Genomic DNA, 26,688 nt, shown 5'->3' with positions numbered 1-26,688 from the left:
ACTTATTGGACATGATCTGTAATCACCAGTTTTATTTTTGCTAAACCAGAAAACCATTGCACCGAGTCCAAAATGAACTCCGTCCCAGCAGAACACATTCCATATAAGGAGCACATTAGGACACAAAGCTTAGCTGTAGCAATGGGGGGGAACACTGCATTTTAGGGGTTTTTTTCTTCTTTTTTTTTTTAGCATCAATATAAGCTTTAAATGGAGCATGGAAAGGACGTTTCACTAGATGTGTGTTGCAACAAACCTTTAGTTTTAATTAAGTCCTAAACATCTGGATGTGAGATAACTTTGGGCCTTTTCCATGAGGCCTTTAACTCCACACACCTCTTCAGGTCAGATTGCAAAAGTTTGTGTGTCATCCTCCTGCTGTAAGGAAAAGGGGAAGACCTGAAAGTCTCCCTAAAATTACTCTGCTTCGTTCAAAAACTGTTCTATTAACAGCCTGATGTCAGCATAAACAGAGGTATCAACATATTATGGTTTCAAAACTACAACCAGTTTTTCATGTAAATGAATGAAAGCAATTAAAGAATCTTTATTGGGTTTTTCAAAAATATTACAATAATGCACGCCATTTTGTTGAACAAACATGGATGTTATCTGGTCCTGCAGATGGCTGACTCAGCGTTAAAGCTTTACATGTGGAATATGTCCATCACAGAAAAAAGAGGAAACCTGTATCACGCGCTCCTTGGTGGCGATTATGAAGAGGCGATTTTGGTCATCACTATTGTCTCGCCGTTTAGGTTCTTGGCTTTACAGATGTAGTTACCGAAGTCGATAGTTTGCATGTTCTCCACAGACAAGATGCTCTGGGAGACCCTTGTGGTGTGGCCCATGCCTCTGTTCACCAGCCTCCCCAGCGTCTGGATGTGAACCGGACGCTTGTCCTGCAGCGACACAAAAACAACCTGTTTGTTGGCTGCAAAGGAGTTAGATGCTTTTAGAGCTACACACCAGAATCAGATAAATCAGCCATTAGTGGGACTGTCCGTACATCCTTAAAAAGCCTTAAATCTATGCATCTAGAATTAAGACCTCAAATATCTCGAATCCAGTGAAAATGGTAAAATGCCCTTAAATACGTTACTCACAGACGACTTCATTGTGTTCTGCAACTCAAGGCAGTTGAGGCTACCGCTAAAAAGCTGCTAATATACCCTGACTAGCTACCATTTTTTTGCGTCGATCATGTGTAAATACAAATGATCAGTCCGGTTGGCTGGACGACGTTCGTACATTGTTGAGAAATAGGTCTTAAATTTCATTCATAATTGTCTTAAAACGTCTTAAAGTCTGACATTTGAGTTGGTGAAACCAGCAGAAATCCTGTTGTTGCTTGACGTGTTTAGGAGATCCGGAAGAGCTGAAGTAGAAGAGAACTGAACCAAACACAAGCAGTGAAGTTGTCTTCTTCAGCTTTTAGGATTGTCATGTCCTTGATGAGTGAGAATCTACCCCCACGGATGTTTATACCCAAATCAATCGTAATCAACAGGATTTGTCTTTACTGACGAATGTACAAAAAACCCATTTTTAAACTAGAAATATCCCTCTGTTTTTATTCACATTTTCCCTACTCCTCCTCAGTTCTCCTTCTACATCTCCTGCGTGTCTCTTACCTGTCCAGGATAGGACCAGCTGAAGCTCACGTCCTCCTCTGGTTCTCCCAGCACAGTGCAGGTCACGTTAACATTGTCGCCTCCTCTCACCATCTCTGGAGAGGCTCCCAGGCTCACGAACGGGGCCCCACTGGGAACTGTTCACGAGAGACGGACATGATGGAAAAGTCCTAAACCTCTAATTTGATCCATTCAGTCAAGTAGCAGTGAAAGTATGTGGACTTCAAACAAGCACAAATCAGTCTTCAGCTGCCACTTAGACATACAAAACTTGCTTAACTTTACCTAAATTAGCTTGATTTATTACGTAAACTTCCATCTTCCAGTCTGGAAAGGTCTATTCTGAATCGGAAAGCTGACTTTAGCTTAAGAGACACAATTTCTGCAGAAGTGCCACTCTAATCTAACACTTGGTTGAAAGTTTCTGGTTCCATGGCAACAAAATGTGTGTGGGGGGGGGGGAAAGATGGGAGGGTATGAATACCTTTGGCCTCCCTCACCTTCCACATACAGCAGCTGGTATTTGGTGGAGATTTGAGGGGTCCCCTTGGAGGCAGCCTTGCAGTAGAAAACCCCCTGAAGATCCGCACTGGGGTTCCGTAGGATGAAACCCTTGGTGGGGTCAAAGGTCAAAAGAGTCTGGTTTGCTGTGATTTCCTCGGGAGGGACCTCTCGGTGGAGCGACGCCTCAACTTGGGGGTCGGTCACACGACAGGGCACGACCGCGGGCTTGTCGGGGCGCAGGTACACGATCTCGAAGTGGATTGCAGACGGGACGAAGAGGTTCTCTTTGTCTGGAATGAAGTTGAGGTGTGAAATGTATTTTAGATCTTGGACTTTCTGCTTTGATTACAGTTCAGCGCTCACTGGAAACCACTTTACCATCTTAAGTCAATGACTTTATCTCAGCACACATGATATCTGGGCAATGACAGTACAGCAGTTGTTTCCCCTTTCTTCACTAATATGGCAAGTCAATAAGTCTTGGAGGGGAAAAAATATTACACCAGAAAGTCGTGACCTGCTGCCAGTCACATCCCCTACCTCGGCATTTACACTCGCACATGAAAATGGCTGCAAAACAGACACGCAATTGTACAACCGTATGTCCTTGAAAAGCAGAAGTGGAGCCTCCTGCACAACTAACAACAATGTAGCAAGTGGTTTCTAAATGGTAAGTCGACAACAAAACACTCGTCTTTTCGTACAATGGCAGTATTGACCGCCATTGTACGGTCAATACAGCAGTAAAAACAGCTGACCAAACATGCTGGAGCTCAGCTGAGGTTGCTAGTGTCAGTATGGACAAGCAGCATTCAGCTTCTATGCACCAAAAATGTTGAACAAACTTCCAGAAACACTAAGTTCCTTTAAATCGAGGCGAAATGCTGGTTTGCTAATCACTGGAACATCGACCAACATATTAGATGTTTATTGATCATTTTGATGATGGCGATTGTAAAATGGTTTTATGTGTTTTTATGGTGTAAAGCACTTTGAACCGCCTTGTTGCTGAAATGTGCCACGCAAATAAACTTGATTGACTTGACTGAACAATCGGGAGGTTTTTGAAATTCATTTTCCCAACTTATTGCCAAATAAACAACAACAAAAAACGGCTGGATGGTGGAACTGGTTTATTTTTTTAAGCACTTGGGCGAAACTCAAGATTGTTTTTTTGTTTGTTTGTTTTACTTGCTAGTTAAATCAAACGTACCCTAACGCCTACCTGTGAAGTAGACGTAGGAGGCGTACGTGCGGTCTTGGTCCCTCTGGCACTCCGTCCCGTCGCACACTATGACCCAGCAGCTGTAGGAGCCCGTGTCTGCAGCAGAGGGCGAGGTCAGGACCAGCTGGCTGTACTTGTCGCTGTGCTTGATGCTGCAGACAAGAAGACAAGCGATAAGCCGAGCCAACCAACCCAGCAACCGGGAAACGGCAGCGGAGGAGGGCGTTTCCCTGCGGCACCTGAGGCGCGAGTCGTTGAAGGTGTCCAGGTAGGTCGGGTAGGACCATCCGATGTTGGTCCCTTTGCAGCGCAGCTCCACGCTCTTCCCGGGAGTCAGGGTGGTGCTGGGGCCCAGGCGCAGGAAGCGGCCCTTGTCCAACACCTGGGTCAGCAGGGACTGGCTCTTCCCCTTCCTGCTGGTCAGGGCCGGCTGACGGGCCCTCGCCCGCTTCCCACCTGGATGGGCGCTGCTTTCCGCCGCGTCTTTCTTTCTCTTGGTCGCCTGACAGGATCCTGGAGACACAGAAGGAGGCAGCTGAGGCAACAGGAAGGCCGAAAAAAAAAAAATCCTTCCCACCTCCTCCAAATGCGCACAGTTCAGTCTCGTCTTCTTTTCTTCTTCTACTTTTATCTCAGCAGGAACAAAATGTAAAATGTTCCGTCCCTCCTTTCGGTTGGCTATTCATCGATAATCAGAAACATCTGTTGCATTCCTTCACATCCAGTAAGCAGGTCTGCAGAATCACTTTGGAAAAACATTCTTCCCACTGAACACTTTTCATATATATCACTGAAAAAATGCATTTAGAGAGGACATGAAATTGTTTTTGCATTAATATACTCATTTATGTAGAAAAATAGCTTCCCTTCACACACACCAAATGTGTGTGTTTGAAGCGGTTTCGCATTTTCGACCTGCGACCTGCGGCTGTCACCCGGTCCGTCAACGCGGCTCATCAACAGATGTGAAAACGTGAACTTCACTCACCATTTTGGAGCTCCAGACAGAGCAGTGCCAGACAAAATACAGCCCAGAGCTTCATGTTCCGAGAGCCCTGCTGGGGCCAGGCGAACAGAGGAGGTTTAGCGAAGAGAAGGGAAAAGAAAGAAGAAGGAGGAAAAAAAAAAACCTCTGACTTTCGCTGGACCAGCACCGGCCCCAGCTGCTCTGTTTACAATCCCAGCTCCATCCTCACAGGCTGGAACTGTGAGGGGAAATAACTTGGTTTGCCCTCCTCCCTCCTCTCAGGCCCGAGGAGCAGTAATGTGTAGTCTGACGTCCTCTGCTGGACCGCCGGGGGAATTAGCCGCCTGCTTCACATTATTTTTCGCCCCCAACCAACAAAATAAAACAAATTCATGGAAATGAAAGACCGAGGTGCGATGTGGGCGACAGTTTGGAAGCTTCTGGCATTCCCATCCAGATTTGATCCTAAGGTAGTTTTAATTTTTATTTGTAAGATTGAGAAGTGTTTATATACCTTTTCAACTTGTTCACAATTTGTCACGTTATAATCATGTAACTTGAAAGTTTTGCGCACATTTGTACAGATGTTACACCACATTCCGTTTCCATTGTGTATTGTGACCGCAAGAGGCGCTGTTGTAGTTTTACACCACGCTTTGCCACAACTGTGGTCGCACAATGTGACATTTATTGTGACCACGCTGTAATTTAGTGCTAAATATTTAAACCAGTTTCTGCTAACTCTCTCCGTCCGCCAAACAATGAAAAGTATCTGAGAGTTAGCAGAAACAGTTTAAGTATTTAATACTTTACTGCGAGTTGGAGTATATATAAGCGCCATCATATTCTGCGACCGTATATATTTCCGTAATAGTCATAATATTACAGGTCAGATGTTACTTTATATTCTTTGTTCGGCATTTTCTTTATTTTTCTGTTTGCGTCGGTTCTCTCGCCCTCTTGAAAGCTTACGTTTTTGGCGTATTGAAATGCAACAGCGCCCCCTACGGTGACAACCTGCGGTGGTCACAGAATTTGGTGTTGCGGCGATTTTTATTTCTGAAAGATACTTGTAGTGCACTAAAACATTTCAGCGAAATTTTTGTGAATATTTGCAACTTTGGGTCTCTTTCTAAACCAAAATAGTCTTTTATTGCCTTTGCTCAGGTGGCAGCAGATCTGTACCGTAAGAACAATGTGACCATTTCCACAGTGTGAACTCTGCTGTAATCTCAGGTTGTTCCACACTTATTCACTTAAACTGCTAAACCTGATCAATAACCAACATCATACAGCTTCAGTGTGTTTCACCTCTTCTTTAATTTTGTATTTCGTCAGCATAAAAAAAAGAAAAATACTGGCAGTGCAGGTAAGCTGTTGCACATTATTATCAGCTAAACCTCCCTCACCACGACAGAAGGCGTTAAAAAGACCAGAAAAAAACAATAAATCTAATAAACCTTCCCCTTCATCCCAGAGAAACTCTTTAAAGTTGCTATGACAAGAGTTTGGTTGTAATAAAAGACTGAAAATGAAGATAATATTTTCATTCACCTACTACTGTATCAAAATAGCACAACATATCAGCCTGGAAGAAGAATACAGCAAGTCATAAGTGGGATAGTATGAAACAAAACCATATATTTTCATAAAACCTTCACGCCACACTCCGTTTCTAATCATAGCAGTTCATAGTCGACACAAACTGAAGCAATAATAATAATAATAATAATGAAAACCTAGCCGACCTGTGCTTACTACAACCACAGCTACAGAGGCTTTAGTTACTACAGGGAAGATTTAAACTGAATAATCTCAAGGATTATCCCGCACTACTTCAGCTACGGTCAATCATGACTGAGCTAACTGACACTTTGCACATACAGTGGCTTTCCAGCAGTGATCCAAAAAAAAAAAATCAGATGCAGATCAATAATTTCAAAACTTTTCTCACCCTTTAATGTAACTGTATATTTTGAGATTTTATGATCAGACCATCCTCTTCTTCCTCTGTGGTTTTCTGTCTCTTTGGTCTGACCTTCGACCAAAGAGGTCAGACTGTATCCTCTCTTTGTGATCATGTTTACATAGACGCAGTGCCTAATTTTGGTGTCTTTCAAACAAAACTTGCAGCCAGCTTCACTCCGGCTGCGCACACAGTTATCTTCCTTCCTGACAGATTTGTCTTTTGCTTGAATTATGCAGGAAATATCACCGTAACGTTGGTTAAAAAGTCTGGAAATGATTTGTCACGTTGCCATTACAAACACCCAACCTTTCAGTCGTTTGAACAACCATGGGATCCACTGAAGGTCAACGCGTGTCGAGGATTTTCTACTGACATTTTCATAATTACAAACACAAATTGTCGACGACATGGAACACGTAGTCAGAAAAGAAAAACTGAAAAGAGTTTCTTACAAGTGTTTGTATATCACAGGAGAAAAGAAGGGGAAAAAATGTGCTTTATACACCGTGATGTCCAGTCCCTCAGGAAGCCGTGTGTGTTTGCTGCAGCCCTACGATGACTGCTTCCTCATCTGAATTCACTCTCCAGTGTGTTACCTGTCCTGTTTTTATTTTTGGGGGGGTTTTTTTCCCTCCATGGCGTCCAGAGAGCGCTCTGGGATCTACGTCTTTGTGGTCGCAGAGACGGAGCAACTCCTCACCAGAATACTGACACTGCGTTAGCAGACCGAAGGTGCTATAGTGAGATTCGTACACACGAAGGAGCCGTAATGTACAGGTGCGTCGAGGCTTGAGTCGCTTTTTTGTTTCTTTGTTTTGTTTTTGTTTCGTTTTGCATCTGCTGCCTCTCGGAGTCTGTGGAACAGTCCGTAAGCTTTAACACTGGCTGGTTTTGTCCGGGCTGATGAAGCGCTCCTGCTCCTTTCCCGCCTCGTTCGTCTCGGCCTGCTTGTCCTGGATGGCTTTCATGTTCAGCTGGTTTGCGTCGCCGTTGCCGTGCGCGTCCTGACGGTGGCGCTGCCGCTCGGCACTGTGCCAAATGCCATAGCCGAAGTAGATCAAGAAGCCTGTGAAGTTTAAAAGAAGGAGGTATGAGAGGAGTGCAAGTCTTTAACAGAAATGCAGCAATAGCTCCAAAAAAAGTTAATAATTCAAAATTTTATATTCAACATAATTCAAAAGTTATTTGTTAGACATATTTAAGCAAGACCCTTAATTAACCCTAAATTAAGGGCAAGAATTAAGGGTTAATCAAATATTAACCCTTAATTAAGAGTCAATTAAGGGTTAATTAACTCTTAATTAAGGGCTAATAACTGATTAACCCTTAAGGGTTAATTAATTGACGATTCAATCCATTGATTCTGGATTCATTTCAGAACTATTGAATCCAATGGTTCTGGATTCAGTGGTTCTGAATCCAGAACCATTGTGATGTAAAGGGGCAGTTTGTTTTAAAATTGGGTTTTTTGAGCTTTACATCATGTTATAATGTTATTCCCTCCCTCATCAGAAATTCCTGGACTGTTGCCTTGATTCTTTCACGCATGTCTGAGGAATCTTTCAATCTCCATGGCAACCATTCAGCTACGTATAACGCCTGGGTGGACATAGCCCCGCCTTCAAGGACGTAGCTCCGCCTCAGAGCTGCAGTTTCCCAGCTTCCACGTTACAGGCCAGCCCCCCCCCACAACGCCACCAGCCAGCTCCTTCAGTCTAGCCAGCAGAAATTAGCAAACACCTGGTGGAACTGAGCATCAGGTGAGCTTTTTAAACAAGCTACTTCTCAGAAGTAAAAACGTTGGTAAGGCTTAATAAGGAAGCAATGTTGTGATGACTTCCTGGAGGCGGAGTTCAGAAAGAGCAGGAGTTTTTAATGCGACAAAAGCCCAATTTCAAGGTGTTAAATTACGAAGTCAAATTTCTTTTGTCATATTTGATACATGCAGTATTTTTGTAACAACTGAAGGTAACATTAATATTTGATTGTGCTGTAAAATGTAGCTGGAAAACGCATGATACTTTAAAGATAGTTTGTATGCTAGAACGGGTCAAAGCCACACATGACTCAGGGAGTCTGACTCACATTATCTCAGAGAGCAGACCGACAACAGTTGCAGGGAGGTAAATTTTGTCATTGGCTGCGACATCCCCCCAGCTGTGCTAAATTGCTAAAATGAGCTAAATCAGAGGCAGCTAGCTGCTTTCTACCAGCTAGCTATTAGCTTTCCATGGCGTTGAAAATTCCTTCACTTTTCTACAAACTCACTGCTATATAACGTGTCTATCAAATTCATCGGCTTTTACAGATACAACATAGTTCAACTTACCTGCAGCCATCCAGACAGAGAAACGTATCCAGGTGTCTCCACTCAGCTGGACCATGAGGTAAATATTAACAAATATACTCAGAATAGGCAGGAAAGGCAGGAAGGGCACCTGTGACGACGAAGGAGCTGTTAGGCTTCATTATGTTGATGGACACATGACCCCATAAAGAAGGACTTTGAGTTGAGATAAACTAGCCACAGCCAAGCTGCTACGTACCATGAAGGAGACCTTCTTGGTGGTCTGCGGCTGCCTGCAGATCATGAACACGCAGAAGCTGAAGATAAGGAGGCACACGGACAGCAATGCCAAAATCCACACTTCCAAACCAACCATTGAGTTAAAGTGGTAGGTGGTGAGATAGCTGATGACACACACTACGATCACTGCAGGTGGAGGAAACGCACAAGAGATTATTCCAACGTAAACAGGGATTAGAGTCAACCGCAAATGGAAAGGAAAAAGCGTTGGACACAACAGGTTGCGTACCCAGGACACCGATGGACATGTTGACCACAGAAGACGACTTCTCGGACGGTAAGAGGGGAGGGTGGAGGACAGTCTGAAGGATGGAGTTTCCACCGTTCAGCATGTTCAGGTGGGACTCTGACTCTGTCAGTTCGGACTCTTCGGATGCTAAGCAGTTCTTCTCACCTTTTCCTGGCTGCCTCTCCAGAGCTCCGTCTGGCTGGTACCTGGAGGACAAATATATTCAATTCTGTGAAGTTATTACTAGTAATGACTCTCTTGAATTTGATAGACACGTTATATAGCACTGAGTTTGTAGAAAAGTGAAGGAATTTTCAACGCCATGGAAAGCTAATAGCTAGCTGGTAGAAAGCAGCTAGCTGCCTCTGATTTAGCTTATTTTAGCAATTTAGCACAGCTGGGGGGATGTCGCAGCCAATGACAAAATTTACCTCCCTGCAACTGTTGTCGGTCTGCTCTCTGAGATAATGTGAGTCAGACTCCCTGAGTCCCGCAGCAATGTTTTGAACAGTCAGGTTTCTGTACAAAGCTAGCGAAACTTTATTACAGTCCTTAGATGTCATTTATCGATCCAGTTTGTAAGTTAAGTAAGCAAAATGTATCTATGTAGTACTTTTTACAGGTCAGAAACCACAAAGTGCTCTACAAAATATAAAAACACATAAAATAAAACGGAAGGAGCCTTGCTTTTCAGTTTATTGTGTTTTGGTGCCGCGGCTCCCTTCCTGGCCTGTGTCATGTGACCTTCTGTGTCTCCATGGTGACAAAGAGAGCAGATCCATGCCTCCTTTAGCTTCGCGGCATTTAAATCAAAACATTCATAACCAATTTTATAAAGCAGAAAAACTATTTCTTTAACACAATTAGCAGGACTGAAATATTTGACAAATTATCAAAACGTATTTTTTTTAAAATACAAGCGTTAGCCTAGCGCTAAACCAAACAGCACTCTATGAAAACATGAAGAGCAAGACGTGTTTACTGAAACGGTAGATATTTGTGTCTTACGAAAAAATGATAAAGCTACACAAGTTATGTGAAGTTCACCTTCACAAGTCATGTGAAGGTGAACTTCACATCACTTGAAGTCAATAGTACTAAAAAGTACTAACTAGCTTTTTAGTTAGTACATTATGGTTCACCTAAAAAAAAAAAAAGCACAAACTTCATCAACATGTCCCTGTTCTTAAATGACAGCCGTCAATATCTAATTCACAGATTGTTAAAAATGACTCAAACTGAAAGCCTTTATGAGTACTATTCTGCTAAATTATTAGATATTAGTCATTTATATTTCCTTATCAAACTTCTGTAAAGTTTGCCTCCTTTTTCTCAATTAAATAATGTCTGAGTTTCTGTACAAGAGTCCATGGATTTTCTTGAGTGGATTTTGAGTTTGTGTTATGTTTTGCTCAGTTTGTACAATTTTCTGTTTTCTTTGTGTTCGTAATTGTTCAGCCATTCACTCTCTTTAGCTTCCCTCAGTTGTCTCACCTGTTTCTCATCTTGGTGATTACCTTGGTTGGTATTTGTTCCTCCATTTGTTTAATCATTAATTATTTGTCAAAACTCACCATTAAGTGGCCAAACGGCGCCAAAATGACAAGTGTTTTGTGGCAAAGTCTATAATTTACCAATTTCAGTTTGACATACTCACTGAAATGACAGCTGTCTAGTTCAGGTAAGGAAACTCGTCCTGATAACCTTTTTGAACATCGCTTGAAGAACTTGCACTACCCCTTTAAGGATTTAAAGCCACGGGCCCATTAGATGTGCGCCTCACATATGAAAAATGTGCATATCCTCCAGCAGTCGGATTGAGAAATAGCTGTCATGATTTTAGCCTTGACAGAATAAGTGAGGGCCGTATCCAGTTTAGACCAGAAAGGGCGCCAGAAAAAGAGCTGCTGCGTTGCACGCCCTATGTTTAGCAAGTAAAGAAACTTAAATACACAACCCGCGCCTGCTGAAACTTAATGATCCTACAATGGGAGCTTTCACAGCTCTTACATCACCGAGGTGACGCAATCACAAACAGGGTAATCGGGCTTCTGGGCATTTGAAAAACCTATTAACGCGGCTGCTTCCCAAATGTTGCGCAAATCGGATTCCTCTACACTGCGTTGCTCTGGGAAAGATTTGTGTGCGCACCCACCTGAGAACGAGTACGCAGACGGCAACCAGCGAGTAGGCCAGCAGAGTTCCAATAGACATCATGTCCACCAGGGCCTTAAGGTCGAACAAGAAAGCCATGATGGCTGCGGAGAGCAGAAGACTTCGTAAATAAAGAAACATGGAGAACTGCTGCATTTTTCAGGACACATTCATGCACCAAATTACAGTCATTACACATACATTATGGGGTTTTTTTTGGGGGGGGGGGGGGCAGGGGTTGTGGAAAAGTTTTTTCTTCAGATGCACAAACAAATGGGAGTCCACAGATACAAATTAAGTTTCATGCAACAAAGTTTCATAAAAACAAACAGAAAAAAACTTTGTGACTTTGACAGCTTTGATCATTTCCATACTGAGCTTCAATTGATACAAGTGTAAATGTAAAAGGTCCTTTGTGGAGGCACCAAATAGCTCTGAAAAATGGTTGTTGGTACTATTTCTTTGCTGGCACACTGACTAAACATCCCAAAAATCAAATAACAGTTATTTTCAATGTTTACAGCAAACTTCTCGTGTTTACGCACGTTAACGTGTTCAACAGTTTTCTTTCGTTTTTTTGTACCAAAATCGTACGGCAGAGCACCTTCAGTATGTGATGATATAGCATAAAGCATAAACAAATACATGAACACATTCAATTCTACTAGAACATCATAAGCTGCGTTTCCATTACAAATGTGCGAAAAACTTTGTTGATATTCCATCAATGTCGAAAAAGCACAGTTTCACAACTGCGTTTCCATTAAATAAAAATTAATAAATAAAAATTAAAGCCACACGCGCTCACTCGAGTCGTCATTAAAAAACATGCGCCGCTGTCATCCTGTTACTGCTTCCCGACGTCGTCTTCTTCGTGGTTGCTGCTAGTGGAGATATCCGGTTGTTGATCACGTGACTCGTGTGATGTGAAAAAAAGTGTTTCCTAATTTTGATACAGCAAAAAAAATAACCTTTGTCAAAAATCGTGTTTTATTTTTTTAATTACCGCAGCTGCATTAAGCGATCAATGGAAACGCAGCTGTAGTTCAACAGCATGGAGCAGATCTCAGCAGCAGAGTTCCAAACAGACAGCAGTATGTCTGCCATCCCTTTCAACATTTTCTTAAAACAAAATGGAGGGGGAAAAAACAACAACAAAGAAGCTGTCCGGCATCTTGCTGTCCGATGCTTGGTACATATGGCTTTTGATTGCATGGGCTGCCGCCCCGCCACCCCCCCAAACCTCTCCCGTCCTTCCAGTTTTCACATCTGCCAGCCTCTTCATCAGGCCGTTCACCCCTTAAGTCTCAGCTTTAATGTCTGAGCAGGTTGTGCAACTATGTGCCGAACACCTGCAGTCCACTAAGCAGGAAGGCTGCAGAAACAAATGTTTGTTATAAGCACCGCATTAATCCACAAAGACCAAACTGTTAAAGTGAGCTCTAGCACGTTGTTGCACAAGTTCATAAACACCTATGTGAGTTTGAGTCTCATTGTCAGTGTACAGGGGACACTGTGAGTACCGCTGTGGTGCGTTATTAGCAACGCTGGTTGCTATGTTGATGACTTATGGAGAGCTTCAGACCACAGAGTGCCATAGGTGGAAAAAGTGACACCTTTTTTATACTGCTGCGCCACATAACCACCATTTTACATTGAGCCAAACAACACGTTTGTGAGTTTTGTTGATGTTATACACTTAAAGTAAACTTTGATTAACTTTAATTGCGGCACAGTGGTACAAACTCACCCAGCCAATAAAATCCGGAGCAAAACCGGTTCTAACCAAGCCAAAAGTAGCCAATCAGAATGCAGATTTGAACTTGATTCTGACAATCCTTGCTCTCAAAAGTCAATATGGCTGCCACTTGCATTAAACATAGAGTTAGCTTTAAGATTAGACAGTTTATTTGTACTTGTGTCAATTTGTATTCTACAAAATCAGCTTTAGCTTGGTTTGTGGGAAAGCAACATGTGACTTTATCAAATTTTTGTCAAGCAAAAAATGGAATAGAAACATCAAAAATCTACAATACAAATACAAAACATAAAAAAACCTACCCCCCTGTGCTAGCATACTGCTGAATAAGTATTAATCTTTCTAGTATTTAGCTTTCAACAAGAGAACGTGAGTAACAAGGTAGCTTACCACCATCATTGTGTGAATAAATTGGTGAATGACTGAGTGTAGTGTACAGGCCATTTACTTTCTTCTTGTATCAGCAACCAATGTACCTGCCATACAAGCAATCTATTCCATTTGTACTTTTCTGATAATAAGCATGCTCTGTAAGATGCTCTGCACCAAAGTGAAAGTGTTTTCTTCCATGTCTGAAATTACCTGGCTCTACCTTAGCAACAGCAAAACAAGTGCTACAAATGCGGACAGGTGCATCATGACAATTGTTGAGAACCTAATTCTCAATATTTAGTATCTGTTTCATTTCCAAAAGAACTAGGAGTATTGTTTGGGTGTGTGGCATTATTAACTTTTGGAAAATACCAGGAAACAAACAAAAAAAACCCTGTCATCATCAAGTCACTCAGCAAGGGTAATGCTCAAAAAGATGTGGCCAAATCAACAAAGAACTTGTTTCTGACTGTTCTAGGTTGGATTTTATTATCAAATTAGTTGAGTAACTTTGATATTTTTGCTGTGTTTCTTTGGCGTCACCCCACTATCTGCCATTATCTTTCAATACAGGATGAAAAGCCTTGTAGACATGTGGGGTTGACATAGTTGGAACTCTGATCATTCCTCTTGCTGAGTGTAACAGCTCCTTCACATGCTTTGGAAACACCACAACCAAATTCATGCAGTTACCACCACCAGCTGATTGTGAGCACAAAGAAAAACACACACACATAAAAAAAACAACAAAGAGACAGAAACCCAGACAGTCCATGATACAACCCAGTGACAGGCGAGTCCTTGTCCAGGAGCTTACCCGCTGTGGTACCCGCTGCCATGGTGGCAGCCACGGGTGACTGGCGCTTACTCACTTTGGACATAAATTTGAACAGAATGCCATCTCGCGCCATGGCAAAGAGAATGCGCGGAAGAGGGAACATGGAGCCCAACAGGCTAGGGAGAAGAGGGTTCATGGTTAAGTCTAGAGCATTCTGGGAGAGAGAAAACATGACACCTGCACAACTGTGAAAGAAAAACATCCTGTGCACAGATACAGAAAGTTTTGCAGGTCTTATTGATTTGTCAACAAGTGAAATTGAACCAATTCCAATTTAAAAAAAAAAAGACTGATTGAATCATCTCTTTTGACTCTATTGTTTCTTTCACAATTGATTGGTGGAGACACATTAGCTGACTCGTTTCACTTGCATGATCCCCGGCTCTCACCTGCAACTACACCGGAGCTCATAGTGGCAATAACTGGGGTCTTCGTCTTAGGATTGATTCGGGCTAAGGCTTTGAAAAGCACCCCATCCTCTGCCATAGCATAGATTACACGAGGCATGGGGAAAATGGAGCCCAGCAGACTGCGTGAGACAGCAGAGACATGCAACACCAACACGTTAGTCATGAGCCCTCAACCCGGACAAAAGGACAGGAGCATCGTAAAAGCTTCAGAGAGTCAAGAAAGTCCCAACAATGTCCTTCTTTCCTGCCTGTAACGTCATTCTTGCAGTCTGTCCTTCAGATTGAAACTCTGCATATGGATCTTTGAGGGATGCGTCTCCAATGAATTTCCACGCGCTATCATGAGACCCAGTGTGTAAACATTCACTTCAAGCAAGAAAAATATGCGTTAAAAGCAGTTTCACAAGACACATAGTCCACACAGATAAGGTCCGTTAGCAGGAGCAGACTTGAACAAGATTCAGTTGAATCGAGAACCTGCAGAGAACATTCCAATTGATGAAAATTTTTGATTCGACTGGAAGAATGACATCGACCGACTCCGCTAATACTGACACCGACAGAATAGAAAGACAGAGTTGGGACAACACGATATGTTTCTGAGACAGACTGAGACTTGCTCAGCAGCTTTCAGCACAAAAACATGCTGGGGCCTCAAACACAGACAGAATTAAGCAATGCACCCACCACAGAACGTTAAGCAACAGGAATCAATCCAATTACTAGACACAGACAGAGATTGACAGTCAAAGCTATTGGCTGAATCTCATCTGCCATTATCACCAAGAATTTACAGTTAAATTACATCCCACCTAAACACCAGCAATGTGTATATTTTGGTTGTTGCTGCTTCTAAGAAAAACAAGGCTTTACCTTGTAGACAGGGCACATAGTGAACCCACAGCAACCACATATTTGGCGGGGCCCCAGCCCACATATTCAAAGGCCATGGGGAGGGGACTCTTCTCGTCCAGCAGGTAATAGGGCATCATCAGGGTGAGCGCAGCAGAGACACCGAAGTACGCCAGGAAGCATACAGTCAGTGACACCACGATGCCGATGGGAATGGCCCTCTGGGGGTTTTTCACCTCCTCTCCTGTTGCACACAGAGAAGTGAACACAGATGTGCTGGCTCAATGAGAACCACAGTGGATCCAACCCGATGGACCCAGGAATCACCTGTTGTTGCGATGCAGTCAAATCCGACAAAAGCGTAGAAGCAGGTGGCGGCTCCGGCTAACGTCCCGCTGAAGCCGTAGGGCATGAAGCCGCCAACACCATAATCACTGCTCACATTGGCTGTTGCCGACAAGTTCCTAAAACATGCATACGGTCATTTGATAATGACTGAGACCGGCGCTGACCTGCACATTTCGACAAGTCTACGCACAAAGCGATATGGGTTATCATCGTAACAGAATGTACTCGACTGGTATCAAACGAATCCTTTACCTTGTGACTATCGTGACATTGACGAGAGATTCTTCGGTTATCTTCCAGTTGTATGCGTCTCCTTTGACGAAGCCAGAAATGATGACAAACAAGAGGACGAGCACGTTGATTGCAGTGAAGACCTTGTTGACCCAGGCTGATTCCTTCACTCCAAAAGACAAGAGCCCTGGGCGAGAGCAACCATGGCAGATTGTCAAACAGGACAGGATGAAAGCTTGAGCTAAGCTGAAATGAAGTTTTCAACTATTTGAGAGCCAAAAAAGTCCAAACTGTTCAGACTCTTTAAAGTCAGTCTTCAAGGGCCAGCATCCTGAACAAACAGCTCTTGGTTCAGTTGTACATGGAATAAGTAGGTCATTGCTGAGGCTTTTAAATGAAGATTCCCTCTTTTAGTCATTTTTATAAATGACTCTTATCAAAATTAAGCTGCAAATATTCAAGCGACTTTCAATGCTCCACTAGATAATTTTGCTTTTGTAAAAAGTTCCAACATATTTTAAAAAATTGTAAACTTGGCCATTCACTGCAACATATATTTTTTTAAAGGGGGGATTTTGAGACTTTTACATTGTGTTCACTAAATTTGAGTTGCAGAAGTTCTGCTTTTTTGATCCACATAAAAACAACCAGACACTGGTGGATTGTCTTTGAGTCCTGCTGGCCTAATGTAATCATAAAACCCATGATGGATGTTGTTTAATCAAGAGGAATGTATCAAAACATGACTGGTTTGAGTCTTCCATGAACTTTGATTATTCTTGTCAGTTTAACCAAAAACCAAATAGTGACTCAAGTTACTCTTAATTTAATGCAGCAGACATTTGCAAAGACATTCATATGCCTTCAACTTTATTTTGCAAACACCTTCAGTTGTTACAAAAATTTGACCTAACATGTTGAAATTGGGCCTCCTTCTCTTTAAGAAGCTTCTTCACCTTCCGAAGCTCCGCCTTCAGGAAGTCATCACATCAATACTCTTCTATCTGTGCATCAGCTGAGCTCAGTTGATGCACAGCTCCACCAGGTGTTTGCTAATTGCTGCTGCTGCTAGTTTGAAGGAGCTGAGTAGGGCTGCTTTGTGAGGCAGAAGCTCGACTTTGGAGCAGCAGCTCCGGGGAGGAACTGCGCGTTGATTCGCCCAAGTGTTTGTTGCCACGGGAGATTGAAATATTTCTCAATCATTCATGAAAGAATCGAGGCAGCACTCCAGGTATGTTATTGATGAGGTAATAACCTTATAACACAATGTAAAGCTCAAAAAAGTTAATTTTACAAAACACTGCCTGTTTAAATAACAGACCTCGGGACATTCCTACTAACAGTTGTTGATATATTCTCCCACCTGAGCCCTGGGTCTCTGTAGCTCATCCAGAGCTCAAGCTGCCTCCCTATCAGCTTCTCTGATTAATGTCCTCCTCACTTGACCTGTCAGCTTAGGTTGCCGGCCATACTTTGGTAGGTTTGTAGTTCTGTCATATTCTTTTGAATGACGGGCAGAACAGTGCCAAGAGATCTCAGAATCGTCTGAAAAAACGTCTGAAAACCAAGACATTTTAGTTCAAGGGCGTTGTAAACATTCAAAAGGCGCTGCATGAACTGCACTAGGCACTGTGTAAGCCTCATGTTTAGCTTGTTGCCACACACTGTGCTGCCAGCTTCTTATTGAATTATGCCAGGTTCGGATCATGAGTTAAGCTGCAATGATTTCGGTTTCCGTCCCCTTCACTGAAGTCTCTGTATGAGCGCATTCAGGGGAAATTTTGAGATGAGCGGCCAGCACTGATGCGCTTACCAGAGAGCAGCAGAATGAGGAACACGGCAAAGAAGTCAGGATACGGAGCCAAGCCAGGAGAGTTCATGCTGAAGTAGGTTTTGCAGAAAACCTCGATGTGTCCGCCAGTCATCTCGTCAAACGTGCCGCTCCAAGCTCTGGCAACCGAGGACGTACCTGATCAAAGAAATCAAAGGTCAGTCTCCACGAATACCCAAGCTTCTTAAAGTCTGGAGACATTTGTCACAATCTCCCCTCCCACCCCCACCCCCCCCCCCCCCAAGAAACTCACCAATGACATAAGAGAGGATTAAGTTCCAGCCAGTAATGAAGGCAAAGATCTCCCCCACCGTCACGTAGCTGTAGAGATAAGCGGAGCCGGTCTTGGGGACGCGGGCCCCAAACTCAGCGTAGCACAGGCCGGCCATGACGGAGGCCAGGGCGGCGATGAGGAAGGAGATGACGATGCTGGGGCCCGAGTCTCCCTTGGCCACCTCTCCGGCCAACACGTAGACGCCAGCCCCCAGGGTGCTGCCCACCCCCAGGGCAATGAGGTCTACGGTTCCCAGGCAGCGGCACAGCTTGGAGTCCTCCAAGCTGTTCATGTCCACCACCTTCCTGCGCACCAAGGAGCGGCTGAACGAAACGACTTGCTTCAGCATGTTTTCACCTGTAGGCAGACAAACAAAACAAAAAAAACAGATTTAAAATACCTGTTCCTATGGGTGTTTTGATTGGTTAGGTGAAGGGTGTCTGCCTGAATGCCCCACGATATATTCTAGATCACATTTGTCAAACTCCAGTCCTCAAGAACCGCTGTCCTGCAATTTTTAGATGTGCCACAGGTTCAAAACACTGGTATGAAGATCAGCTCTCCAGAGCCTTGCTAACGGTGTGATGCAGCAGAGGCACATCTAAAAGTTGCAGGGCAGTGGCCCTTGAGGACAGGAGTTTGACACCCCTGTGGATCAATATCCTAAAATCAAAGTGCAAGCCAGTGCGGAACATCAAAAAATAAGCTTGCAGATAACAACTATCAACAAATCAATACTTGTAACGCTCAGCAGAAGAGAAGCAGACCTGCGAACATGAAGGGTCGGGTGTTGGGGAGCAGCTCGGGTTTGGCTCCATCTGCTTTGCATTTTCAGGTTTTTGCAGCCCCGTTCTATTGAGACTCATTGAAAGGCGAGTTACATAACGTGTGAACTCCGAGGGATGTTAACCCTACAAACTGTGACGCGCGCTGGAGGAGAGCTGCCAAGTCCCGGAGAGCTGGTAAAGTTCGTACTCTACGGGTCCCGTCCGACTATTGTTTGGGGTCATAGTGCAGCTCTAAGTACTCAAAGAGCTGCTTTCATGAAACGACGAGAGAGTGGAGCATTCCAGCAGCTTGCTGTTCCAATTACACACAGGGCAAAAAACTGCAAATTCCTCCTTCGACGCAGTTTTCCTGCAAATTACTGTGCCTCTTTCCATTTGTGCAGAGGCAGCCTTGATAATTTGCATTGTTACAAGTTTTTAAATGAGGATGTTTCTGTAAAGACATTTGCTTTGCTTCTTTGAACCTGCAGAACTGACCATCCTGACAACAAAAAGCCATCCTGACATGCTGTATTTCGTGGAGTTTGAGTCCTGGCTGCTCATTAATATAACAACACAAAAGTAATATCAATCAGCCAAGTTTATCTGAATGGCCCATTTCAGCAACAAGGCAGTTCAAAGTCACAAAAACGTCATAAAGTCACCAATCGAGAAAGCAGTAACAAACATTACATTTTGTCCGGTACCATCGTCGAAATCATCAACATGCATCATCATATGTTTAGTCTTGATTTAAAGGAACTCTGTGTTTCCATGACATGACAGTTTTCTGGAGGTTTGTTACAGATTTGTGGTACGTAAAAGCTGAGTACTTCATAACTACAGTTCTTTGCAAAAAAGAACTGAAATTATAAAAGCTTAATTCTGGTGTTTCATCTTCAAAACTATCACATCTGCAGATCTATTCAGTTTCCAGAAGAAAAAAAATATGCACTGGTAGAGTATATACTAAACATGTAAGAAAATTTCACCTACCTTAGAGTAGCACACCTCTTGAGAGCAACAGGTTCAGGAATAAAAAAACCCTTCTCCAAGTTAGATGAGCTGCACACAGAAACAAGTCAGAGGGCTCGTTGTGATCTGACGAGCCGCTGGGCAACACTGTGCGAGAACATGAACTGTACAGAGCAAGTCTGTTTCACTCCTCCTCCTCTTCCTCCTCTTCCCTGTCTTTAGAGTTTCTTCATCACAGGAACTGCCCTCAGCCTTGCTCCTAAAATGAATTTACAGTACAAAGCAGCTGGAAGGGGAGGCAGGACTGAATGAAGGGGAGGGTAGGGGGCGGAGGAGGGAACACGTGGGGGTGGGTATTTTACCTCTGTTACACTTGGATTGAAGGCAATTGAGGACAACCTTGCACCATAAGCTCCTCCATACTGGAAATGTACAGAAAGGAATGAGGGCAGAAAGAAAGAGCGGGGCGGGGATCCTATTTTGGAAAAAAAAAAAAGAATGGCATAAACACATCCCAGCTGTCTAGATGCTTACCGACTGCTGATAAATGATTGGGTAACTTTCACTGACAAACACCGTGGCAGACACTGTTTACCCACTGCTGCCCACAGGACCGCTGCTAAAAGCCTGGATGCTGATTGGTCAATGAAGGGTGGAGAGTGCTATGTTGGACGGGTGTGTGTGTGTGTGTGTGCGCAGGGGGGGGGGTTTAAGTCTTCCTAATGGAAGACAGGTATTGCTCAATGTACCTTGAGCTATTGGACCTATGAGCATATTAAAATCAATAACGGCCTGGCATCTTCACAACGACTTCACTTCACTTACAACGCCTGGCCTGTGGAAGAAAATTACAAAAGCTTTTTTGTGTGCCTTTTTCTTTTTTTCCATCAAACAGTAGCTCTGAAAAACACTTCTGACGAAACCAGTCCAAACCAGCTCAAGGCTTCAGTGGGAATGTGGCAGCTGGCCTCAGGAAGCCCCCCATCCAACTCCACCGACCAGAGAGACTCCACGGCGGCAGTCACCTGGCTCTGGGTGGGTGCGTCCCACTGCAGGCTGACAAGTATCACGGACAAACTGCCCGGCGACTGTCAACTGCTGGAGAGAGCCGACTGCCTGACCCTCATTCTGATTTTGGGAAAAAGCCTTCCTTAGAGGATTACTGACAGAAGAAAATGGTGAAAGGTTCAGAATTAACTTTGAAATCAAGATGCTTTTTAAGTTTCACTTTTTTCAAATGCAATAGTAGGCTATAAAAAAAGAAAAAAAATCTTTTTTTTTTTTTTTCAATGAAAAACTAGAGCAAAGCGTTCTGCACTGTAACCATGGCAGCAGTGGAAAGGAGTCAACTGGCTCACGGTGTTTCATTGTTGACACGCGCTAATCGTGTGAAGCCAATTGAACGCAAGGCGGCCTCCAATGGCCGCAAGTGGGCCCTGGCTTCCAAAACGTGGACGTGGTCAACAGATTGAGTGGTGTTTGCGTTGCGGACACCGGGACTGCTCGCTCCAGTTAACACTGTTGTCCCCAGGAAATGTTAGAGTGAGCAATATCGCTGATAAGGCGGAGCGTGGTGTCTCGATGATGTAGCGTGATCAACCTTTGGGTTCCGACGAGGCTTAAGGCCTCGATTCTATGTAAACCGGGGTGGTTTCTATGGTGTTCCTTATCTTGGATTGGCGGAGAGACGTCATTGTAAATCAAAGTTTAATGTGAGTGGAAATAATTGTCTGACTTGCTGAATTTGTTAGTTTGCTCGTTTACAAGAAACGGCTTTATGGTACTTTTGTTTTCATGGTAGTGGACAAGATCCATCCATCCATTCACCGTCTGTCTAACTCACCCCAGACACGTTGTCCCTCCATCATAGGAGACAAGACATAAACTAAAAATCCAAGAAATATAATTACAAAAAAGTAAAAAATGTCATCAGGTGTTAGAGTGAAATAGTTGTCAGATCCACTACATTCAAAGGCGATTTTGCCACTCAAACTTTTTCACATTAGATGTATTTTCTTGGGATTTTATGTGTTATGGACAGTGCATAACTGTAAGTGAAAGGAAAATGAAAAATTTGAAAAGTGTGGCATGCATCTGTATAGTTCCCCTCAGATGTCCAAACGTTTTGTTAAAAGGCTGGACGTCTTTTGAGGAAACAGCATTTTTCCTCCCTCCGATTCGGCTATGAGTTTCTGTGAGCCTTGCTTTTCTAGTCTTGTCACACATTCTAAGTTAGGTCTAGATCTGCACTTCAACTAGGCCATTCTAACACATGAACATGTTGCAATCTAAGCTGCCGCTGCTACTGCTGGAAGGCGATCGTCCACCCAAGACTTAAGCCTTCGATGCAGATCTTCTTATTGTTTGTTCACATCAATCTGTTTAGATTCCCAGAAGAATCAAGACGAGATAAACGTGTGAATGAATGGAGGACGGCTGAAATAGTGAAGCTGTACTAACGACTGTCTTGAAAATGGACAAGTTGAAGCATCCGAATGTTGAAGGTCGAATGTGTACAAAACCGAGGCGAAGAAGAGAATGATAGTAAAGTAGATTGGTGTCAAGGATGTTTTGACACTAACTTGTCCTTTGCTATGATGGTTGTCACCTCAATTTGTCTCTGAGTTAGCCATTATAGACTGACCACCTGTGCAGGAAGCACCCCGTCTCTCCACCCAGTGACCTCAGCCAATGATTGTGACCCTGCTCAGGTAAGCAGGTATAGCTAGTGGAGGACTGATGCTGATACCTTTACCTGGCCTCTTCTCGGAATAATTCACCCAGTAATTTATGGACATCAACCTTTTGAATTTGGATGAAAACATTTGAGTTCATTTCATAAAAGAGTCCGGCGCACCTGAGGCAGCATCGCCAAGATGACCTATTTTGTAAACTGAAAACATGACCTACAAATATAGATTGGACGTTTGTTCTGGGGGGTCAGCATTATGCCAGATTTAGATGCACTTTCTTAAAGCCTTTTTATATTACAGCTCAAGAACAGTCGGGGCCATGCAGCTTGGAGACTAAACCAGTACTTAGGTTGACTTTAATACTATTTTTATTAAGTACAAGGATGTAGCATTATTTATGGATGCTACAGACAAGTGATTTTCCCCTGACTATCTGGGTCGGTCTTGCAGAGAGCAACTTTAAAATGTGTGTATGGTGGTTATTTATTCTGTGATTCATATAGAAAGGGGGGAAAAACATGGCTTTTGTCCAAAAATAACAAATTTATACAGTTTCAAATGTAATCTGAGCCATTTATTAAGTTTTATCTCATAAAAAACATAATGGAAACTGAGAAGTGTAATTTATGACTTTTAATGCATGTGGGAGCAGTTAAAAAAAATTCTTTAAAATGTTATTGTCGTGTCCAAGTATCTTGACCTAAAGTTGACTCAATGTTCAAGCCCCTTGGGATGCACTTACTCTCAAAAATTAACTCTGCACTAATAAATACTCACAGGGGATGAGCGAGGGGGGGGGTTATCTGGTTCATTTTGCATGAGCACACAGTGGGAGAGAATGCAAATTAAGACACAAATCCAGTCTGACTGCTTTTATTGTTTTCTGCATTCTCAGTCGATGCATTTAATGCGAAGAACCCTTTTCCAGTTGCAGCATCTCAAGATGTTTCTTTTGGAGGATAAATACAGCCCATGCACAGCTTCTGAAAAACCAAAATCCTCTCCAGTCAGTCAGTTGGTGGCATTATTCTTGATTTGTGCTACAAACACGTAAACTATAAATCAAACCTAAAAAAACGTATTCCTTCATAATCCTTGGATGTGCTGCAGCAAAGTGCTGGACACTTCCGTCGAGATTTTTTGGTTGTTGTATTTGCTACATTGCAAAAATGCTATATCTAATCCCATCACTTAGTCAAGAATCTCCTAAAAATCTTCTATGGAGATGAAGTCAAATAGAATATCCATCTTCTGAAAACTCTGAAAATGAGAAGACTCAGGCAGAATAAAGACACATTAATATCTAGTTACCACTAACTAGGCATTTCTTAGATGTAGATACAATTAGATGAAATTTCCTTTTCAAGTTAGAGCAAGTATAGCAAACGTGCCAAACATTCAACTCTAGGGTGCGCTGTAATTAAGAGAAATTAATATTTCGGCTAGATGTTGTCGAACTTGCCTTGACGCACGGCTCTAGCTCTGGAACCAGTCCCCTCAAGATGTGTTGGACAAGTTCCCAATGGGTTGGACACCTTTCCACTTCTTGAGAGGCCAGAAGTGACCAAGTTAATTGGTTCCTCTACTTTGGAGTTCACTCCGGTAAGTGAGAGGGTAACACACCTCTCCTTGCCTACATGTGGGGAGATGAGTTCTGATCATTGTTTGTACTCATGTGTCACACAGTAGCTCAGATTCTTTTCTGGAGTTCCTGGAGGGGAACCCAAGCACTCCTGCCGTGTTCTGCTGGGGGACATCAACGTGGGCAATGACTGAGAGACCTGGAGGGATGTGAAGAATTGGACACCTGTGCTTGTTATGGATTATCTATATAGAACACCATGTTCAAGCAAGAAGAAGGGCATCTTAGGCTGCAGTTTAACAATTGACTTTGTGGTCAACTCATCTGATCTGCAGCCGCAAATCTAGGACACTCAGGAGAAGGGGAGGGTTGTGATGGTAGAGGAAGATGCCCAAATGTATTGTGCGGCTCTGGTGGTAACGTCTGGCAGAGTCTCTTGTCTGATGGAGTTTCAACTCTCACACCTGGGAGGGCTTCAAACACTTCCTATTAATCATACGTTCCAGAAGATTTGCTTTTTACTCGCTCTACGGTTACAATAGGTGACATGTTGGGTTTGCTTGGGGCTCAACAATTTACTCTAACTGGGCTTCCAGTTAGAGTAAATTAGTGTTGGATAGGAATTGGACGCAACGTCCATGGGCAACAGTCGGGTCAGGTTGGATTGTTTTATGCCTGAACTATACTCGAAAGTGTGGGTCTCTGCTTAGGCTGATGCTCGTACGATCTGACCACTGACTGAGCAGATGATGACGGATAAACGGATGGATGGATGGATGGAGGTTAGGTTATTTTTGGAGGTTATAATAGAGGTGGCAAAACAGTTGTTTTGTTTAGTATTGCTTCCAATAGCATGTGGCGTGGCCATATTTTGATATGCAGTCATCCATGATGGAAATGCATCGTCACAGCTTTCCCCTTCAGTGCCGAGTCCGGTGTAGGTTTAAACTCAATGTGGCTGCTAAAGACAAAAAAACCCAACAACTAATAATCTAATTCTTAATAAAGGAATGAGAAACTTGCTAAACTGGGCAATGAAAATCATTATTACACAATGCAGATCAGATGTATACAATGATGTGGGGTGTCAAACAGGAAGGGCGATGACATTTGGTGGGACACTGGGGCACACAGAGGGAAGATCTACAGGAGTGAGGTGCGGAGGGGGCGGCTTGAACTCGGTCCATAACGTCTTGCAGTTCAGATTCAGTCCTCCACCCAATGCCTCAGTCAGTTATGGCTCACAAACTGATGTAGCGAGCTTAAAATATTTTAGCACTTACCAAAAGTATGCTGACAATGTTTGCGGAGCTCACTCTCCACACTGAGTTTGAACCTGAATGCACGCCTCAACCTTTTGGCCACATGTTATCAATCTGTGTTTGCACTTGGAGACCTCTTGAGAAAATCCTCACTCTCTATTCAACATTGTGACAATCTCTTGAGCAATCCTCAAAATTTATACCCAGAGCCAGGGGGTTCGGCACTTTGTTGTGTAAAAGCAGCCGTCAGATTAGATTTTTAGATGTCTTGTCATCTCCTCTCTGACACATTATCCAATCTTTAGATGCGTTAAAAATTTTCCTGTTGCATAAATGTTTTTTTTTAGTATATATATTTCTCCCTATTGTGTGCTCGCTGATCATTTACCATCATGGGAAAAGAAAGAAAACATTCATTCAAGTCTGTTTTGTTGTATGAGGGAACCATAAAGCATATCTGGTTTTTACCATATCCTAAAATGATTTCAGTCTAATCTAAGGTGTACAAAAACACAGATTCCACACAGTCTTGATAATCAAAACCCAACTGAAGCAGGCAATCAGTAGCATGTGAATTATCATCCAGCGTTAGCTGACAGAAACACATTTTGGAAGTTTGCGGTAGCCGTTTCTGGCTTACTTTATGAGAGTCTCACATCATTGTGGAGAAAATGTGCCCAGTTTGTCTTTACAACACCGTTCCAACTCATTGCAGTTTGGGTACCTTTATTTACATTTTCAATCAGATCTTTGACAGAACAGATGAAGCTCTGTTCTGTCAAAGCTTTTTTTGCAGCTATTTTTGCAGCTACTTTTGTAGATTTTGCCACCATCTTTGGCATCATTGCAGTGTTGGTTACCTAAATCTGTTCAAGCCGTAGCTCTTAGTCAGTTTTTGTGTGCAGTACTTTGGATTGCCTGGTGCGTGAATTATTTCTAGCTAAATAAACTTCCCTTTTGCCTTAACATTTACAGATATGGCTCTTCTACTGAGGTAATGGACACATTCTTTTTAAATTTGGTTGTATTTTTTTTTTGTAAAAAGAATAAAATAAAATAAATAAAAAGTCAGCAGGAGAAAGTCTCCTTGTTGATGGTTTGCATCTGGTAACTGTTCCCTGTGAGTGTTGTCAGACAGCCAGCTGGCTCCAACTCCCACCCCTCACTGGAATGAACTTGTTTTAAAGCCCAGCTCTGCTCATCCTGCTATGACATGTCACAATGT

The 26,688-nt window shown here is 43.0% G+C and overlaps 2 protein-coding genes across 3 annotated transcripts; both read right to left on the bottom strand.

Moving 5' to 3' along the window:
• Positions 1–523: 523 nt before the first annotated feature.
• On the bottom strand, positions 524–4,575 carry pdgfrl (platelet-derived growth factor receptor-like). The gene is made up of 6 exons (XM_008419685.3): positions 4,352–4,575; positions 3,603–3,876; positions 3,364–3,515; positions 2,135–2,428; positions 1,635–1,771; positions 524–902 (listed from the first exon to the last, which is right to left on the bottom strand). Exons 1-6 carry the CDS (start codon positions 4,404–4,406, stop codon positions 714–716), a joined length of 1,101 nt encoding a protein of 366 aa, XP_008417907.2. The 5' UTR covers positions 4,407–4,575; the 3' UTR covers positions 524–713.
• Positions 4,576–5,631: 1,056 nt separating this feature from the next.
• On the bottom strand, positions 5,632–20,230 carry slc7a2 (solute carrier family 7 member 2). Of its 2 annotated transcripts, none has more exons than XM_008419686.3 (12): positions 19,948–20,230; positions 18,164–18,541; positions 17,893–18,048; positions 16,101–16,266; positions 15,828–15,964; positions 15,522–15,744; positions 14,628–14,767; positions 11,271–11,373; positions 9,116–9,321; positions 8,846–9,012; positions 8,629–8,737; positions 5,632–7,365 (listed from the first exon to the last, which is right to left on the bottom strand). In XM_008419686.3, exons 2-12 carry the CDS (start codon positions 18,531–18,533, stop codon positions 7,175–7,177), a joined length of 1,968 nt encoding a protein of 655 aa, XP_008417908.1. In that variant the 5' UTR covers positions 18,534–18,541; positions 19,948–20,230; the 3' UTR covers positions 5,632–7,174. The 2 variants fall into 2 exon arrangements, with proteins under 2 accessions (XP_008417908.1, XP_081468179.1); XM_081612053.1 differs by lacking the exon at positions 14,628–14,767 and adding an exon at positions 14,218–14,354 and having other exon boundaries at positions 19,948–20,226.
• Positions 20,231–26,688: the final 6,458 nt, after the last annotated feature.

The sequence above is a fragment of the Poecilia reticulata genome, chromosome 10 (genome assembly GCF_904066995.2).
Source record: "Poecilia reticulata chromosome 10, P_reticulata-male-v2, whole genome shotgun sequence".
Classification (NCBI taxonomy): domain Eukaryota; kingdom Metazoa; phylum Chordata; class Actinopteri; order Cyprinodontiformes; family Poeciliidae; genus Poecilia; species Poecilia reticulata.
The sequence above is the reverse complement of the archived record's forward strand: the minus strand, read 5'-3'. Positions and strand labels throughout refer to the sequence as shown.